The sequence below is a fragment of the Dermacentor albipictus genome, chromosome 8, assembly GCF_038994185.2.
Source record: "Dermacentor albipictus isolate Rhodes 1998 colony chromosome 8, USDA_Dalb.pri_finalv2, whole genome shotgun sequence".
Lineage (NCBI taxonomy): Eukaryota > Metazoa > Arthropoda > Arachnida > Ixodida > Ixodidae > Dermacentor > Dermacentor albipictus.
Genome location: NC_091828.1, coordinates 21,457,706 through 21,473,045, shown reverse-complemented (window position 1 = coordinate 21,473,045; position 15,340 = coordinate 21,457,706). Strand labels below are relative to the sequence as shown.

The following is a 15,340-nucleotide window of genomic DNA, read 5'->3' as shown; positions in this document are numbered from 1 at the left end:
ACGGTTATGTAAAAAGCTAGCAATCGAGTCAACCAAGGAAGAGTTATTAAGTGTAGCACAAAGCTTATGGAGAAGTTTTGAGTGTGTAACAGTGTCGAATGCCTAGGAAAAATCTGAAAATGGCATGTGTCTGATTTCCAGTGTCGAGAGCATGTGAAATGTCATGCGAGAATTATACGAGCTGAGTTATTGTGCTAAACCCACGATGAAAACCATGCTGGGAATCACTCAAAGTGTTATCATTATCAAGAAATTCGATAATATGCTTAAAGATTATATGTTCAAGAAGTTTACATGATTGAGACGTTAATGAAATCGGACGATAGTTTAATGCCGACTGTTTGTCTCTGGATTTATACAAGGGAAGAATTTTTGCCAATTTCCAAACCAAAGAGACTGTCGAAGTAGATAAAGACTTATGAAAAATTACAGCCAAATATCGACTACTCCAAGCCCAATATCTAACAAGAAAAGCATTGTTAATGCCATCAGGGCCACCAGATTTTTAAATTTCTAAGCACAAGATTAACTTCAAAACACCTTCGAGGGACATGGTAATATCGCCAATTGAATAATGCGAGCCATGACTGAAGGTAGGTAAGTCAGAGTTGTCCGTTGTGAATACCGATTGAGAATATTCATTGAATGCAGTAGCAATAACGGATCATTAAAAGGGACATTATTTATAACAACTGTATTTGTGGAGGCTGAGCTGGGTAAGATTGAAGCCCAAAATTTTCTAGGGTTATTTTTCATTAGACCTTGTAATGTAACCCTGAAGTAGAACTCCTTCGATTAATTAATTTTGAGATGAACTTCCGCCTTCGCTACGTTAAATTCGGTTATTTTAAGGGGATCATCGTTTTGTTTTAAGCGTCTTAACCTAGTAACGCGACGCGACAGGTAAAATATGTCGCGTGAGATCCAGGGAAGATTAGGATTTTTCTTTTTTGCTTTCATAGGGACGAAACGTTAGATGCAGCTTGCCACAATCTTTTCAAAACAAACCACCAAGAAGTTAACATCATTGGATTCGCTGAGACGTTCGAAATCATCAAAAGAATCACATAAAAGATCAATAGATGCATCGTCGGCGTGTGAAAAAAATCAGGGAAAGTAGAATAAACAAAAGGAGTGTTACGAACCGGAACGGAAATGTATACGAGAATGGCCTTGTGATCTGAAATATAATATGTAACTTCACATTCGAAACCATTACCTAAGAGGTGGGGACTAACAAAAACTAAGTCTAGAACTGCAGCACCTCTTGTGTTCAATTCAACAATTTGCTTTAAACCAAAATATAATGAAAAATCTAAAGCGTTTTGCTTATTTCGACATCATAGCCGGTGAGCTATAAAGATGGCCATAAAATACCAGCGGCGTTAAAATCACCCAGGCAGATCAATCTTGCAGAAGACAAGATACGCACGTGCATGAATGTAGCTAAAGAGAGCAGCTGAGTTATGTTCGGTGACAGCGGCCAGTATATAACACAAAATACTATAGAAATACTTTCGAAAAAGACCTTACACCAAACTGATTTGGTATCAGGTGGGCTAGGAACTATTTAAAATTTAAGGTCAGACCGCAAAAATAATGCAATGCCACCTCTTCTTCCATGACGTCGATCAGGTGTTATTTCGCACTCGTATATGTTATCATACAACTATGTTTCTGTTACACCAGCAATATGTGGCGAATGGGAGGATATCACTGAAAGGAAATATGGAAACTATGGAAACTTAAGCTTCTGTTATTAACATTTGAGATACGTAGGAGTTCTTGTGGTTGGTTACTCAGGCGTCAGGGGGTAACAGTGGAGACATTGGAAAGAGCTTTTGATGGGCGAGAAAGAAGCTAAGTGAGGGTGTTAGTATGATCGTCCCTATTGTACCTAACTTCATCAATAAAGGCGTGGTCAAAGCTTAAGTGAACGATGGAGTCATTATCCCGAAAGGGCTTAGACGCTTCCCATATCTTTTTTCTGATTGATCGTATGCGCAATAAAGAATCGTTTATCTTTTCGCGATAGTCAAGCAGTTTCATGATAATGGGGCGTGGACGATCGGCATGCCTTCGACAAATCCTGTGGCACCTTTCAATACTTGGGCGAATCGAATTGAAGTTTTTCTTTTAACGATGCTGAAATTTTAGACAGCAGGAGATCATGGGTTTCATCAGGTGTTACAGTGAAGCCATGCAGTAGCAAGTTGTTACGGCGGGATCGATTTTCTAAATCGTCATTACGCAAGGCAAGTTGGTTGATTTCCATTTGTAGCTGCTGAACTTTGCTATTCATGTTATCATTGCTTGTGGTAGAAGAAAGTACATCTCGGAGAGATTCCAATGCAGAGACCGGCGTCTTTAAGGCATCAAACCTTGAATTAACAAGCTGATGGAAGTCACTGGTGTCTGCGATTTCTTGTGATATATGTTTCTGAGCCTTAAACATTTGAGACACTGAAGACAAATCAACATCCTTGCCATCTGTAGTACACGCTTCATCGGCAGTGGACGAGCTTCACAAACAGTATCAGCCACCAGGCAATCTTTACCCTTGCTGGGCTTAGGAGGCCCTGGATTCAGTTCCGCATCACCGCTCAAGAGGAGACTGCTTACGTAGTAAATAAGGTCAGAGCACAGGGACACAAAAATATAAGCTCATATGCATTAGTGTGGGCGAGAAAACAGCAGCAGAAAGTGATTATCCGAACAAATGCACTTGGCATTTTTGAGGTAACCTACCTGCGTAAAAAGCAGAAAGTGTTTCAGCATCCCGCTAGCGCTGCTGTAAACTCGCCAACTGAAGAAGGCAGCTGTCGACGACGTTTTTAAGTGTCCTGCTGATGAAGTCACCATGCCAGACTTGCCGGCGATTGGAGGAGCCAGGATGACATCGCAGGGGGTGATGGCACGCAGACTATCAGCTGTCGAAGCGATGGACAGGCCAAGGCTATATTCAGCAAAGTAGATAGGGCCGTCCATGTCCCCATTAGCCGAGTTATCCACGTACTGAAACATAGTCGAAGAAGGGTTGCCGGTGCCACTGGTATCGAGGCGAAGAAACCTGGTCGGGCCGGGGACGGGATCGGCAAAGCAGGCCAAAGACTGCGTAAAAGGCAGAAAGTGGTTCAGCATCCAGCTAGCGCTGCTGTGAACTCGCCCACATATAGGTCGACCTTATTTTTTTCTGGAAATCTTACCAGTAATTAGCTATCGTCCTATATTCGTGACCAAGGAATCTTGACCTATATTCGTGATCAAAGTTAGCAAAATTACCGAGCTAAAGGAGTTCCAGTGTGGAACTAGGCTGCTGCCACAAGGGCCAAGGCCGCAAACCAAAATGCCCTGCTATGCATGCCAATACCATACGCCAAAGCCACAGTCGTGTAAAACACAAATACCGTATTCACTTGATTCTAACGCGGCCTCAATTTAACACGCCACTGTTTTCCATGACAAGAAAAAGAAAAAAGGAGTCCTTTCCAGTAGCAGTGAGTGAAATGACCTCCGTGCTGCCTCTTGCTTCAACAAAGCATGTGGTAGACTCTGTCCTCATCGCACAACACTTTCAAGATCGGCCGAGGCGATCGTATCACCGAAGTGAATCGTCACAAAATACATCCTGCTTCGGTCTACTGAAACTCTTCCGTGTAGCTTTACTTGTGAAAATCCTCTTTTTCTGTACGTGCCAATCCCGCATGCAAGTTTTGGATACTCCGAACGCCCACGATGCAGCCTGATTTCTGTCTGTCTCCATGCACATGATGACTTTCCTTTTAAATGCAGCATCATGATGAATTCGGCACTTTGTGTTGATAAAGGAAACGCTGAAAACGGGAAGGCAGACGGTAGACTAATGCCTAAGCATGCGTACTACAGCACATGGAGGAAGTTACGGCAGTTTGGCTCGAAGCGCATACGAGGCGACAATTTTGAAATGCTGATGTCGATATGGTAATGTACATTTAGGGTCTTACTCGACTCTAACGATTCTGATGGGTCAACTTATAACGTATGTACGAATAAATTTTTTTTTTATTTCTCAGAGAGCACAATATATAGGGGTCAACCTACATTTGTGCTCGACTATTTTCAAGTAAGTATGGTAATTGCAGTTTGATTAGCCAAGCTCTATTGTATTTCTGTTTAGTGTCTTTTGTAGTACGAGGCCTTAGCAACTAGTTACTGTGTGATCCCGCCTTCTCCTCTGTCCAGGTGTCCCTGACAGTCAAGTGCCATGATGAAGCCAAGACATCTGCATCGATGGCTGGACCATCTGGCATGGCATCTGCACTGAAGCCCTCCCTGGGGGCAGCACCTCCCCCTCAGGCCTTTCCCACGCCAGCACGCGTGCCCTGAATCAGTGCGCGTGTGCACGAACAGTACGATACCAGTGGCAGCTGTTCTGTCTGAAGAATCATCGCTTCCCTCTGTCTGGAGGCTAGTGTTTCATGGCTGCACAGCGACTTCTCCTGTGGCTGAAACTGGCTGCAGATGGCTCAGGCCTCTCACACGAGGAAATGCTGTTTAGGACATTGTACACTGGACTGAAAATACTTCGCAACATGTGTCGCCTTCAGTTTCACTTCTCTCAGGCATGGTAGAAGCACCTACTAGCCTGAATATTCATTGTATCCATTTATTTAGGCTAAGGATCTCAAGTATTCAACTTTCACAATGTCATTTGTAGACAAACACCTCTGTACACTTGAAGCTCCTCTTTTCTCCAAACTTTTTGGTCTGGTTCCTGGGAAATAACAGTGTTTGCATGGGGCTCTTCTGATATCAAGGGATTTCTACAGGGAGTTTCTACACGGCATTTGTACAAACAACTCGCCATGCTTAGTGAAGGCACAGTCGGGCCTGCCCATAGCCTTCTAGGCATACCTCATAGCCAGGCTGTGACTTTGACGCATAAAAATTAATTGAACAATCCGGCAGGACGAAATAGCAGATATGTGACGTTTTCCTAATAAATACGGTACTTAATTTTTAGCAAGTGAGAATTTCTCGACAATGGGTTGTTGCAAATCCATACTATGGGCAACACCATGCAATGGTTAGTGCAAGTTACTAAAGTTGGCTTATCTGCCACAAGGTCTGTGTCTTTATTCCAGACATGCATACAGAAAGGTCTGCCAGAAAGATCTGCAACCACTGACTTAGCAGGATTATACATATACCCTATTTATGCAATTCTAAGGCACCCCCTTTTTTTCAAGCTCATGATGCCCAAAGTGAGGGTGGGGGGGTTCTTAGATTCTAAATATATAAAATGACCCCCCTCCCCCCCCCTCTTTTCGCTGCGATATCTCACCAAGACTGGCGCAAGGAATGAGATTTTATTTGGCAAACGTGCAAAAGAAAAATGCTTAGGTGCAGACAGTGAACTCGCTGCTTGTGCAGTTAGCCCTCTTCGAACTCATTCTGACTTTCGTTAGGGCTGTCAAACAACTGACAGCAAACAAAGCAGCACGTGCCTGTGATGCCCGCAAAACCTGCCGAGCGCCGCCCATACGAGGCTCACGTGACAACATGCTAGAGGTATTGGGGTCGCTTTCGGCCAGTTTTTGGCATTTTGTGCCGCCATCTGTCATGTAGTGTCGGAACACACCAACACAAGAAGCTGAAGATCGTGCCGCAGATGCCGCACCACCTTGGGACTCCAACGGCTCCAACTTGACAGAGTGAGCAAGCGTGCTTGGCGGCCTCAGCTACATGCTCTTCCTTGCAAAGAAGAGAGTGTTCACATGCAAAGTTTTTCCAATTTTTTATTTTTTTGCAAAAATGGAGGGGGGGGGGTGCTTAGAATCGCGAAAATATGGTAATTATTCAACCGTATGAGACCAGGAACACTGCTTTGTGAACTTTGTAGGTTGAATGTGTCGGTTTCCTGAAGACAGAAAAGTAAAGGTTCGGTCGCTGTCTTTTCACAAGGACATCTACGAAAGGGAGAGAACCAGAATTTTCGCATTACACTATAAACTGTATAGCTGGCTCTATTGAGTTCAAGTGCATGTAGTGCACAAACGTTTGTGACTTTAGGGTGAAAGTTCTGAGCACCCGCTTTTCGATCTCCATGGCGAGGCGTTGACTGGGACGGAGATTGTGCCACCCATAGCAGTTCCACTAATTTATTTGTATAACTGGTTGTTAAATGAGAAGTAAATGCTTGAAAAGCAGGATTCAAATAACTGACATCGTCAACATACTCCAGTTCACGCACTTTGTGATTCTTTCATTCCATTCTATGTTTAGATAAACAGTTACTACATCTACCATAAACCCATAAAATTTTGTACATTTACCTAGAGGGGAAAAGTGGTGCCACAGTGCTTTTACATGTAGCCGAGTGCTTGAAAGTGGGGAACTTTGAATTGGCACATTGTTTAAAGAGCCAGGGCACCTTGAAGGTGCTTTCGTCTGCCAAAAAGTGCCCTGTCTGCCACAGTGATCTTAGTCCCTGCATGAACAGCATGTAAAGTGCAGCTTCTGTTTTCATTTGTTATTACCCAATGCCTGAGCAGTAATGCTTAGAGTACCAGAGGGTTGCTGAAATTGGAAGAAGGATGAGGTGGTCTGTGCTCACTGATCACTGGATTTCAATCTTATTTACGTTTGCGATTGCTTACTGTTTAAAGTGTTCCTTCAAAGAAAGCTCTATCTTGCAGTCATGGCCACTTTCAACATTCAAACGTTTCTCATGGTATCTCATTAAGGAACTTGCATAGCTGTGGCACCATGGCCGTTTGCAACAGGGAGCAGACGTGTGCCCCTCCCCCCTTGGAATTCGTGGGCAATGGGATCACAAACAGCATAGTGCATGCAGAGATTGTTGTGTGCAGTCAACAACGAAAGTTTACAGGATGCAGGATCTGCCAAGAAGCTGAATCCTCGCGAAGCGTGTTCACACAGCCTCGAATTAAATGTTCCAGCATGTAGCAGCCTTCGCCACCTACACAGTGATTCATTAAATACGAAGTGTCATGCCTTAAGAGTGCAGGAATTCACATTTGAAGGAGAAACCCCATCCCACGAACTTTTGCTGTTGACTGTACATCCATGCACCATGAGTAAACCAGCGCTTGCGCCGTGCCGTCTGCAGGCAAGAGCATGCACAACACCTGCACTTCTTAGGGGGGACGTGGCTTTGAAAATCAACTTCCTTACTTCTTCATATAGATTTGTATAAAAATTTCAGAGCGTTATCTTGAGAACATTTTACTGACCAGAATCTTTCTCCCTCGAACTTTCTGGAGAGCCTGGGGAACCTAAAAAACATGATAGAAGGCTTATTTCACCTTTGCATTAAGCACACTTTTGGTGTAGACTCATAGCCATATTGTAAACTTACAAAGGGTCAAGATAAGAAAGCGAGAATGTCACGACCTGCACTGTAGCCCAAGGAACACGACAACAACAAAAAAAAACGGAGTCAAAATATGTTAAGCAGTAACAGAACAGCTCCAGAAACAGCAGAAAGGCAAAAAGAACAGTTTTGAGAAAACACCCCTCAAAGTCTCACCCTCTCTTCAGATCTCTAAAAGGCACCAAATTTGTAGTCTTTGGGGTGTTTTGTGATGTAGGGCTTCTTGTACATGTGGCCTCTGATCTGGTGTGCCTTTGTCCCCCCACCCGCCCCCTTTTTTGTGTGTGGCATTCTTTGCTGCTGCTCTTCTAAGAGCGTGGTGCTTGGGTTTCAAACCAAGTAGAGTGCAGAACTCTGTGTGGACATGAATATAGTTCCAGTGTTGCACCTGCAGCCTGCCTGATTGATAGCAGTCTGCAGTACAATCAGTGAGGCATTTCTTGTATTCGTAGAATTGACCATGTTGCCGAATAAAGGCTCTAAGTGTCAGCAGCCTTCCAAGTCATCTTCACTTTACAATGGCTATGAAACTTAGGATTAGAGAGCCAGTGATAAATATGCAGCTGCTAGGTGCTTTCCAGAATTTTACTTTTGTATGATGCCTCGATCACTTCTGCAGCCAGGTGTCTAGCTGTGCCAGCCCAAGGGGCCTAGTGAAAAGAGCTCATGATGACGTTGTCTTAATGAAGGGGCGGTATGATAGATATTGTTACGAGCTATCGTGACAATATGATAATAGTATAAACGTGCAATATGCTTGGTTGCGGGTTCGAGGTGCCGACACGCGAAATGCCTAGTCGCGGGCTCGAATTGAAAAAAAAAAAAACCTTTATTTTCACAAAGGAGGTATACCGGCGAAGAGGAGTCGACGCTCAATGCGCTTATTCGCGCAGTTGGAGACGCCGATGCACAAAATGCTTAGGCGAGGGCCCGAGATGTCCGCGCGCGAAATGCGTAGCCGCGGTACGGGGATCGCGTGCGCGATGTGCTTGGTCGCATGTCCGATGATTCCGTGCGCGAATCTTGGTCGCGAAGTCTGCGTTGCCGATGCACGGAATGCTTAGCCGCGGGTCTGAGACGTCAATCATAGTATAAAGAATGCGTCAATAGACGTAGGGGTCGGCCACGCTACTACGATGTCCGCGTAGCGCCCGTTTTGCCACGTCGACATTACGGCGACTGGAGACTTCCAGGCTCGCGAGGTGCAAAGCCGAGCAGACGACGTGAGCGCAGGACCAATGGCGAACCGCATTAAAGTCACGTGGCGAGCGCGGCCTATCGCAGACTCCGGCACTACCTTCAATCATTTGTTTTTGTGTGTTTGTTTCTGTATGGGGGAGACAGCTGAAGCGGCACGGAGGAAGTTTCCTTCCTCCGTGTGAAGCGGCAAATTTGAAGACGGAGAAATGCGCTTTCCAGAAGGACCAAGATGGCGACGCTCGGATGCGCCGCTGTTCTTTCTTGATTCCCGAGTATTTTTCGCCACCTTGGCTGATAAAACAATTTTTAGAGCACTTCTACGTGGTTTATAGTGATAATATTTCGGAATCATATAGAAAAAGAGTTAGAGAAACTGAAAATATGATTTTCAAAAAATCGTGTTTTTTTTTTTCGCCATTTTGCGCGACGCGAAAGCCGCGTCCCCCCGTAGCGAGTGCACGAGAACCGTGAACTCGTGCTGAACTGGCTTTTCACGAAGTCAAATCAAAAGAGTGTGTTGCAGGCAGTGCCCACTGCTCTCTCAAATCAAATGTAAAAGTGTTACGGTCCTTGAACCTGTGCAGAAAGTGCAGCCAAATCGGGGAGAGAGAGTATATGGGGCAAGACCCCCTCCCGCGATGCCATTTCTGTAGGATCTTAGATTTTAAAATTAACAATAGAAACGTTTCTTGCAGCTATATATCTCTCCCAGCTGATTTATTGTTTAGCACTACCGAGAAATTTACTCACTGGAAACATCTTGTTGACCAACCCCCTCCATTTCATTGCCATATTGTTTGTGCTGTATGTTGGCTCCCCCCCCCCCTTTGAGCCCGTTCTTCGTTGCTGCACTTCTTTTTTTTTTTTCCATCTTCCTTGTTGCACATATATTCGTTATTTCAGAGAGTGCGCCTTTCTGTTTGTTGAGCTGAAGTTTTTAGGCTGTAACATGTATAATTGAAAATGCTGAGCCTTCTTTAATGAACTCGCATTTTTGGCAAGAACATTTCATTTATCTGAATAGTATAATGGCTAGAGTTATATTCATTACATGCTGATATCAGTGAGAAACATGCTAGATGTACTCCATAATACCCAATTCCTTATTCTGTGTTATTTATAGTACTATCTTTGTCCGTTAAGTTCGCAGAGAGAGTATACAAAAACAGCAATGTATTAAATCACTTATTAATAATTGTGCAGCGCCCCTTAGACAGTCTCCTTTGCAGTCTACGCACAGCTCCCAACACTTCTTGAAGTCTTGGAAGCATTTAGAGAAAACTTATTTTGGCAAGGATAAGCTCTTTTGTTGTGGCATCGTGAATGGCCTCAACGCGCTACATCCAGTGTCTTTAGGGTTGTCCACATGTGGAAACAGAAAAATCACATAGGAAGAGGTCAGAGGAGTATGCGAAATGCACAAGTAATTAAGCTGTGCTTGGTGAGAAATTTGGAAAGCTCGGGGCAGTGTGCAGCGCATTGCGTTATTTTGCAGAAGACTCCACTGTCCACATACCCATAGGCCAGGACGACGACATCACAAAGAATCGTGTATGCGTTTGAACACACATAGAAAACTCGATTCACCGTCTGCCCTTGTGGGATTAACTCGCGGTGTACGACGCCTCTGGCATAAAAAAAAAAAACATTTTTTTTTCTGGACTTCTCTCTCACCACTGACATTCTTCCAGAGATGAACCTCTATTGCAGGAGCCACTCCTGCAATAATGTCTCGTTTCCGTGTCACGGAGAAACTCATGTTTGTGAGGCGCAGCCTTGCCAAGCTTGGCACAAAATTTTACGTTCATCTGCTGTTCAACGTGGACGTCCATCCTTTGGTCACTCGCAGTAATATTTGCAGACTACAGTGCAGTCCTGATTGTTATAACCGTTCATCGCTGTATCTGGACTGACGAAAAAAAAAAAAAAGTTGCCAAACGTACCTTCGTATCTCCAGGACCAAATTTGCCACTTACGATAAAGAATTGACATTGTAGAAAGAAGGCTGTGAAAAGAATGAATTGTTTATTTACACCTCTAAACAGCTCATCAAGCGTTAGATACGCTAAAAAAATTAGTCAGAAAATCTACGCTTGCTTTCGTGGAAGCTTCAGGTGCACAACCGCGGTGTGCATCGCGTTCAGCGAGCGCGCAAACACTGGTGGCGATAATTTAGCACGCATGAAATCAACGAGCGACTTGGTCGACAATAGTGCACTTTGGATGAACGTCGGGGTCAGCGTCAAAGACGGGCCACCGTCAATCTCGTCGCTTCCGTCGCACAACGCCGTTGTCTGTCGCGACGACGATCGCCCCGTTGGAAATTCTTCGCAGAACAAGGCAGCGCTATCTGCACTCCGAAACTCCTCCATCGCACCGATGTTATCGCAAGTAGCGATGTGCTCCCAGAATCCGCCAATGTCAGCGGCTGCTACCATGTTGCTTTCAGACATATGGGAGTTTCGCCTTAGCGCACAAAGCTCGCCGTTTCAGTTCATCGGCATGGTCACTGGTTCTAGCCTTCATGATTGTGGCGCTCACAGTTTTCAGAATCATCGATACCATCTACTGCGCGAGCTCGTACTTTGAGTCTTGCAAAATTTGCAGCTTCGTCTCAAGTACCTACTATACTGCTTCCGCGGAGCACTTCCGCGCTCACTTAGGAAGAAAGCGCAGGTGCAATTCGCTTTTAACGCGACAGCGTTAAGGAGCTCGTCTCGCAGACAAGCCCGTGTCGTCGGCGTCGTTGGCCGTGAGCGAAAAAATCCCGGCAGGCAATTCATAAATAAAAAAGAACTTGCAAGATGGGCTGGGTGGGAATTGAATCAGGGTCTCTGGAGCTACCACTCAGCCAAAACTTTTTTTCTTTATTACACTCAGCCACAAGTTCGATGGTTCAAAGCGGGACAATAGTGCCTCTAGTGAATGCGGTGTTGCCTTAGAAATGTGCCGTAGAAAGTTATGCTGCGGTATACATCGGTAATTATGAGCATGTAAATTACAGAAGTCGCACTTACACGAGTCGCAAAGTACGTTTCCGCTACATTTCTTCTGCGCACACGCAGAGCCATCTTGCGGCGAGCACAGAAAACCCCCTCCTCGCAATGTACGGCGCTACCCTGACACGTGGCGCGCCACTGGCGCTCTTCTCCCCTCCGTCTCATTTGAGAGCCAAACTCAAACTTCCCAACTCCCGCCGGGTTCGGCGCCTAGCAGACGACGTGCTCAGTTGCACGACGATTGACAGGAGCGTGTCGTCATTTTGACGTCACCAAAAACGTGGCCACGCCCTGCGGCTGGCGACGTCGGCGCGGAGTAGGCCAATCGCGCGCGCCGGTAACCGAACGAACGCGCCGAACCACCACCTCCGATCGCATCCCAGCTGGCCCCATATCTTGTGGCACGCTGCGCCAACCTGGCTCTGGCAGCCCGCGGGTAGCCAGAAGTGGAAAATCGAAGAAGCCCACTATTTCGCAATCGGCGCACTGGAGGGAGGCACTGAGCGCTTAATGGCGGCAAATACAAACTCGCGTAGGTGAACTTTTCGCCCTGTCTCGGTTATGGGGAACTTAGCAAACTTCACGATTATTCTGCATGGAAAACGCTGCCCAAAAAGCAAAATTTCGATCGCTATATAGGTAAAGTCGTTATAGGCAAAAGAACATATCGTTATATATGGGCGTTTGCTCATAGCCCTAATGCACAAGTTGATACTCTGAAGTCGACTTATCGTTATAACCGATATATCATTATACTGTATGTGGTATCGTTATAAGTGGACTGCACTGCACTGGCAATGGATCTATCCCGCACATAATGCCATCAAGCAGCTGTTGCAGCAAAAGACAAAACTAAGACAAGTTAGCCCCCAGAAGATGGCACTACATATGTGCATAAACAGCACCAACTTATGTTTTGAGGAATCGCAATTGTACAGAAGAAATCAGTCTCAGATCCCTTTGGACAATGGATGCACTACCGTCAATGACTGATTTTTCAAAAATGGTTGATAATTCGGACACCTCAGCAGCACCGCCACATACCACATAGGCTAATGTATAAGGACATATAAAATTTCGGACACTGAATTAACCCTTCGGCATCTGACTTTTGTGGCTTTTTGCCATGACCGCAAGCCCGAAATGGCATGAAGTGACACCACGACCATTTTGATTATCTCATTTTCTTGACATTTTTGCAGTCCTTAGGAAGTCCAAATAATTGGATGCATGTTGTCTGTATTAAGGCTGACTATCATAAAACATTCTTTTTCTACATAAAAATTGAAAAACTATGCCTTTGGGGTAGACGTCCTCTATGGATTAAAAATAAGGTCCTGGTACAGTATATATGCGGGATCGTCTTTAAGAGTTTATAGAAAGTCAACCTCTGACAGATGTTCTGTCCCCAAAGTGGGTCACTCATATCGGGATATGGTGTCGACATGCCACGAATGAAACACTTTCACCGAGTCTCAGTCTCGTTAACTGCCACTAGGCACAATGCTGCCATATGCAGCATACCACAATATGGCCAAGTAATAACAGCAAGTGACTAAAAGAAGCCTCGGCCTGGAGTCAACGTTTCGACAATTAAGGAGAGGGCTTTGTCTTGGCAAGCCTTTCTTAAAATTGTGACAACTTTTGATGCTGTATGGTATGCCATTTCATACCTAGCGGGCACTCGTGACCGAAAAGTTAAGGTCACTTAAGAAAGAGAGACGTAGGTATGCACCATCTGATGCCACCAAAATATGACAATTTTTACTTAGAAGACGTCTTGGGTGTCGACACAGTATGAGCGCGGCAGGACACGTACCTACGACTAGCGGCCACAGCGTATTGCTTGCACTACTTTCTCATTTTAACATGAACAGAATTTTTATAAATTGTGACATATAGCTAATATATTTATTGGCCTAAATTACTTGGAGGCTGACAATACTTACACTGAAAATCAAACTAGTGAACAAAATTTTGCTAGTAAACTCTTCAACCAGTTACTTTAACACACATACTAGCTACAGCACACAAATTGAAGCCAATAATTTACAAGGCAAATCCACTTGAACAGCGCATTCTTACCCCAAGTTTTGCTGCACTTATCTCAAAACAGTTTCAAAACTCGTTTCTAATTTTTTTAACAAAACTACTTTTTATGCATTGGAGCTCAAATTTCTGGAACGCCAATGCATTTTGCTGCAAACAACAGTGGAATCTCCTTAAATGGAAGGGACCAGGGAAAAATTGGTTCCCTTCATCAGGAGTTCCATTTACTGAGTGACAGGCCGAGTCAGATACCATGAATACAAAACCAACCTAACATGAGGATGGTGTTTCATTTAAGAGGCAGTTCAAGCGATGTCTGTTTATTGAGATTTCACTGTATTGTCTTTGCACTTTGTTGAAAGTCGACATCGCTTTCGAAGTCACCTGCTACAGTTCGTATAGTATTAAAATATGCGTGATAAAGTAGTTGGAAAGTTAATGAGCATACATTTGTTAAAGGGAAGCTGAAAGATTTTCCAGAAAAAATGAGTGAAGAGCAGTACGTCGTGGTTTTCAACCCTCTGAATTCGAATATCGCATCAAAATTGAACGAAAGAAAGCGTAAACATATTTTATTTCGACGAAAAGTGTAGCAGCAGACACGCCCAGCTCGCGTGCCTCGTTTCCGCCTGTGATTGGTCGGGCACCTCGTGACGTCAACAATGGTGTTCGTCCGGACCGACTATGCTGCCGCTACACACAAAGCACGGTGCAAGGTAGTTTGGTGCTGTTTTGCTGAGACGGTCATGGAAAATTTCGAGAGCTTGCATATCTTTGAGGAGTTCGGTGTTAAGTCCAAACTCCATGAGAGCGATTTTGCGCGTGACGGTAACGGGCGACGGCTTCGAGTGACAAAACGGGCCGTCACTTGAACAGATCGCTCGTTTTTATAAATCTAGAACTCGTCGCTCGTCACCCGGAAGTACTATGAGCGACTAGCCAATAGTGCGAAGCCGGAACTGGATGTACATAACTAAAATACTACTGTTTGTCGCACGGAACGAGGAGCAAACTATTGAATTTTACACGTGCAAGAATAAGAACCTAGTGCAAGACCTTCAGAAATATTTTACGCTCCTTTTTCAGTAAAATACATCAACTTAAATTGATAAAGCATGCGTCACGCTAGTTTCGGCGCGTATATTGCTGCCCTCATACCGGGAAGTCGACAGCGCAATTTTAACCGACGATTGCGTCGCTCCTAAGTGAAAATCCCCCCCAAATTTTACCTGCATGGTTTATAAGGTTCCCGCATCCGTATATGAGCGTCTTATTGAATTCGACAGCCTCTTCAGCTTCCCTTTAAGTAGTCAAATATTTCTTTCCATTTCTCATGCATATAATGTATGCCTCAGAGTAATCCAGCCCAAGAAGCAGAATCGTGCCACATGACAAATAATTTTTTTAAGTTCTTTTTTAACGAAAAGAAAGAACACCCCATATGAAGTACTGGCTTCATAAAAAACATTGCAGATCGAATACAGCTGCAGTGACAAACGCATGAAGTGAGACTTAAGTGATTGCACCACTTGTGTATGAAACAAAATATGGTGGTTGCACGAAGCAGAGGGAATGTGCAGAGTGGGTGTGGCGGCTAGGAAGAGGACTGCAAGGTTGCGAGGCAGGATGTGTGTAGGGTATGGCATGATTTATTCGTTGCATAAGTGACGATGTCATGGCCGCTGCAGAGGGCACACGCATGTATGCTTTTGCCGTG

General features: G+C 44.6%; 1 protein-coding gene across 1 annotated transcript in view; it reads left to right on the top strand.

Moving 5' to 3' along the window:
* defl (Integrator complex subunit 7) overlaps window positions 1-5,001 on the top strand; it is a 136,586-nt gene extending 131,585 nt beyond the window's left edge. Inside the window, exon 20 of the mRNA XM_070523139.1 lies at window positions 4,222-5,001. Within this exon, the coding sequence (XP_070379240.1) occupies window positions 4,222-4,365 (144 nt within the window). The 3' untranslated portion in view covers window positions 4,366-5,001. The remainder of the gene's footprint in view (window positions 1-4,221) is intronic.
* Window positions 5,002-15,340: the final 10,339 nt, after the last annotated feature.